General features: G+C 40.0%; 1 protein-coding gene across 1 annotated transcript; it reads right to left on the bottom strand.

Annotated features, from left to right (window-relative positions):
- Positions 1-1,088: 1,088 nt before the first annotated feature.
- On the bottom strand, positions 1,089-4,562 carry LOC115313285 (monocarboxylate transporter 12-B). Its single transcript, XM_040503884.2, has 3 exons — positions 4,511-4,562; positions 2,134-2,979; positions 1,089-1,234 (listed from the first exon to the last, which is right to left on the bottom strand). The coding sequence occupies exons 1-3, from the start codon at positions 4,545-4,547 to the stop codon at positions 1,089-1,091; spliced, it is 1,029 nt and encodes a 342-aa protein (XP_040359818.2). The 5' UTR covers positions 4,548-4,562.
- Positions 4,563-4,894: the final 332 nt, after the last annotated feature.

Raw genomic sequence — 4,894 nt, 5'->3', positions numbered from 1 at the left:
GAGGCCCAGAGAGTTAATTCGATAGTTTTAACTAAATATGTGTTTAGAATTTAACTAATATATTTAACTCAAATATTGAATTAATTCTGTAAGCAAAAAATAAATTCGTTTTGTCGCACTGCGGGGAAAGCACAGCTGAGCGGATATGTAGAAGTAGCTTTGCGCCGTAGCAGGTATCTCGACATTTGTGGCAGCTATCTCTCTGCCGGGATTCCTATTTCAAGTTTCTCTTTTTACATTAGGTAGCGGGCAGTCAGGCCACTAGCGCCTGCTAAATTAATGTGAATCTGTTTGTAAAAAGGCTAACTGATATTGGTTCAGTTCAAAACACGTCCATCGGTGTTAGACGAGCTAATTTTATCAGTTATCACTTATTAACCGTTAAGCCTATTGAGGCGTTTTAAATTCTGTGCGCAGCACAAGTTTGTCTGCTTCTTGCGCAGGCGTAGCGGCGACGTCAAAATGCCGATTTCTGACTGGCTCTGACTGGGAGGATAGTGGGTAGACCTCAATACTAGCTGCCATGAGGTCTACCCAATATCCTTCCAATCGAGCAAATCAGAGCTCGGCGTTCTGACGTCAACGCAACTCCTGCCAAGAAGCAAACGGACTTGCGCTCCGAATTAAAGTACAAGAACGCAAAATATCTTGTCTGTTTAGGTAAAGCGCCAATTAGTGTTTCCATTTACCACTGTATGTAATATGAAATGGGTTTGTGTAATATGTTTTGTTTTAACATAGAAACCTTCGAGTAAGGAAAAGAATGGGTGCGGACAAGCACGCCGCTCTAATGTTTGAAACGCCAACAGTAGAGCGAGGAGGTAATTTTTTTTTTTACTATACAAACACAAAATGGTTTAGTTTAGAAGTAATATTTAATGCTATGCTTCATTCGTAAAACTATCAAAGACATGCAGTGCCATTGCCAGGTCAGGCTTTTGGTTGCGTGTTCTACGCCAACCTCGCTGAACTTTGTTAGTCGACGACACGTAACCTTAAAAAAAAAAAGCAGAGAAATATTTCCAACTTTAAGCCAAGTTCTGGTGGGGAAACAATTAGGGTCTTAAAATTTGGACACAGTTTATTTTCTAGGTGCTCCAGCTTAGCGTCCATATATTCGTGTTCCTTCTTTCAATATAGACAACAGCGAGGAAGAGGGCCGAAGCTGCCAGCTGTATTCCTCCGTGAAACATGTACAGCCCGTCGTAAGTTCCATGGATATCTCGAAAGAAACCTTGAACGGAAATCAATCAATTCATTGTGAGCAATCTTCTGACAGAGAGGTCTCTCAGTTGTTTTGTCACGCCACCCGTTATTTGACGCCAAAAACACAAAAACAAACAAAAAAAGCTTATTATTTTTACATAATAAATTTTAGAGAAGCACAGATTATTCAGTTGCAGGAGCCTTCTGTTGTTTCGTTTTTACTTTCTACACCTCTCAGTAGAACCGCAGCTCCCGGCTGCGGCTCAAGCAGGAGAATGGCGCGTTCAGTATCAAAATATTTAATTAAAACATGCACCTATATATGGACCGTGTTGGCCTAGAAAATAGAGGTATAACCAGGAATGAATAAAAATCAAGTACGCTCAAAAAAGCCTAACATTTGGTTTTACTCAATTGACTAAAATACTCCACCAAGTATAGAGGTACCGGAGGTTTGAGCAGCAGTCAAGGAACTTCGCGTGCAATAACCACTGCATATTTAGATATCCAGCCAAATTTACAATAAAAGAAACCTAAACAGACCCGCCAAACACAAAAATGGCCTGAAAATTGAAGAACGTTGATTTGGTTGCTTCATTTGAATCGTATATATTTTATTGCATTTTCTTTTCAATGTTCTTGAAAGAGAAACCTAATGATCAATAAATAAAATAAAGGCTAGAAGCATTGTTCAATTTCAAGCTACCATTCAAGTCATTAAAAGGCTGTAGAGACTATGCACTCAAAGACGTTATAGTCATAAAAAGGTGTGTATCAATCCTATATAAACGCGGCTCTATGTTTATACTAAAACAAAAACACGTTGAAACTGTATCTAGATAATCGCAAGAAATTGCAAGGATGCAAACAACGAACTCTCTGTCGATACAAGTCTACCTCACGTCCTAAGTAAGCAGTTCTATTTACCTGTTATTGATGGACTGCAGAAAGCGAGAGGCAGTAAGACCAACCCTGAGATCCCGTAGCACGTTGAGATCCATTGAACACCGATGTAGTCTGCCATGAGGACGCTCCTCATAGATTGCAGACATCCGTAAACGAGGTACACGCATAAGGAAAGAAGAATTATGTGCACACGAAGCGTAGCATAGGGCATCGCAATCACTGAACATCCCCAAATAAAAAAGCTCGCCATAACTAAGGTACTACGTCGAAAGCATCTCGCGTCCGCCATAAGGGGAAGGAGCAGCCGCCCAATGAGTTGGCTGCAAGACCCGTAGATGATGAGGGATTCTGCATCTTCAATCAACAAACCTTTATCTAGTGCGTAGTCAACCAGAGTGGTGACAAACGCAGCTCCTGTAAAGTCTGTCACCACGGCCAGTGTAACAACGACGAAGAGCATGGGTTTGAGTAACAACCTCAGTTCCTGACGATGTTTCTTGACTTGATTTGCGGCAAGGGTCGCTGAAGCATTTTGGAGTTGTTGAGAAGCAGACGAATTATTTTGTATATTCAACGAAGATTCCTCAGTTGCATTCCGCGAACCGTCCTTGTTTTTCTTCAAAGAAATCCACGGTGGTTCCCTCACAAAAAGACCGATTGCCGAAAGGTGCATAGTGACACCTCCGTAGATGAGAAGCGCACCACGGAAACCGTATTCCTCTTGTAAGTAGGGGAGGAACTTGGGAAAAACAAGACCAGCCAATGATCCTCCAGCATACTTCATTCCCGAAGATAAGCCTCTGTACTTGTCAAAATACATCGCTAGGATTATACTATACGTCAGTAAGGTAAGACCAAATCCAAGACCTAGAATAGAGCAGAAAAGAAAAGTGAAAGGATAGCATAAGTTACAGTTTCACAGAAGGCCTTCCGAAACAGTTCATTCAGCTTGTACTTTGCTTAGTTGCACGGTCAATCTCAAGGGTTCTGGGAAGGGGTGAATACATCAAAAGCTTGAGCGCGTGGTTTTTAACAAGCCTGCTTTTGTGCGAGGACATCTACTCCTGCAAAATTTGTGACCGTCCAGCATTCAAAATAAGATCGTGGAAAGCCCCAACGTGATTGACAGCTACCCTTAAGGCAAACATTAATCACGAAACCTCCTGATGTGCCTAAATATGTTCGCCCGCTACGTATCTAGTCAGCAAAGTCATTTGAGTTGCTTTCTTTAAGTTAACTGATACTGTAAATACAACATTTATGCCCAGAAACATTGTAGTTCCTCATTATGACCTAGTTTCACCAAAATATCGTTTCACAAACACGACAACTACAACTTGTAACAAAATTAAATTTGCCTGGGCGACACCGAATGCCAACACGGGTGCCTTACACTCTAGAATATGGCTCTTGTAACGAAAAAGCCTTCAGTATTATATATTTTAGTACAGTTGTCCCTCCTTTCCCATGACAGGACTAAATTTTTTGGGGATAAATTTCGAAACGATATGTTAACCTCCATTTAGTAACCAACTAAGAAACGCTTTAATTATTTCGACTAATTTACAGGTGAACTTTTTCAAGTGAGCGTGCTTGAATTCTAGTTTTCTGTTGTGGTGCTAAATACAAAAAAGGAAATGGTGATAAAAAACAGATTTACAACACAGATAGTATAAATAATACAATGATTAATATACCCATTTGACATACAGATATCAAGCTAGGGAGAAAATTGAATCAAATTCGTAACCAAAAGTTCACAGAGGGTCGGCCGGCACACCATATGCAATCACATTTAATGGAATATTGAATAGAGTTGTATTTCAGTGAAGTCAGAGATATCATATTTTTTTTGTTTATCTACGCGGTGGTGCCACCATTTCCGTAAAATATATTTCTAGGCTCTACGATTTGGTGTGATTTCTCGCATTAATTTCAGGTAGCAGGAAGGCTTGAAAGACAAGAAGATTTATGTAAATAATTGAGGGAGCAAGCCAACTACTGTGGAAGCTCGATCACATGAGCAGTTTACACAATCAAAAAGTCAAAGTTTATTATTTCTAATTGTATATAATTGTTCCTATCAAGTTCGATAGAAAATTAAGCAAGTGTTGCACCAACATGGTTAATGCTCATTTTGAAGTGATTTTGAATTTGTACCACTAATGCACGCCACCCGTCAGTTATAGGACACAAACATTTTGGAGGAACAATATTATAATCAAAGCACTGGGGAATCAGAAGTTATGAATATTTTCACAAAATCCAAAATGCTTTGTCACAGTATAGATCCCTAGTTTAATCTCGCCTGAATTCCTTGTTTTAGGACGTTAGATAGCCTTCAAAAACAAGGCAAAATGCCAGAAGATTTTTATTACGAAGACGGACGTATCTTTACCATGAATGGCGCCGAAGGTCACAATCATCCATGCCATGGAGGGAACAAATGCGGATGCGACGATTCCAGACCAGGTTAAGAGCGCTCCCAGTAAAAGTATCGTGAAGATTGATACTCTCCCTTGGACCAGTGCCACCAAAAGAGCTACAAAACAAAAATACTGATCACATTATTTGCTTATGTATAATTGAGCTTACAATTTATACTAACCTTCCCAGTTAGTATTGTAGAGGTGAGGTGCGTGAGTTTAAAGACACACCACGGAAGCAAAGGTTTGAAAATTCACTAATTACGCGAGTAATTAACTAATTGTTGCAGATATTGTAGCCTTGCCAACCGTAAGGGTGCATAGGGCACACCTTGTCGGATGTAATGTGGAGTTTC

This window comes from Ixodes scapularis, unplaced genomic scaffold (assembly GCF_016920785.2).
Source record: "Ixodes scapularis isolate PalLabHiFi unplaced genomic scaffold, ASM1692078v2 PGA_scaffold1__304_contigs__length_218370807, whole genome shotgun sequence".
Taxonomy (NCBI): domain Eukaryota; kingdom Metazoa; phylum Arthropoda; class Arachnida; order Ixodida; family Ixodidae; genus Ixodes; species Ixodes scapularis.
The sequence above is the reverse complement of the archived record's forward strand: the minus strand, read 5'-3'. Positions and strand labels throughout refer to the sequence as shown.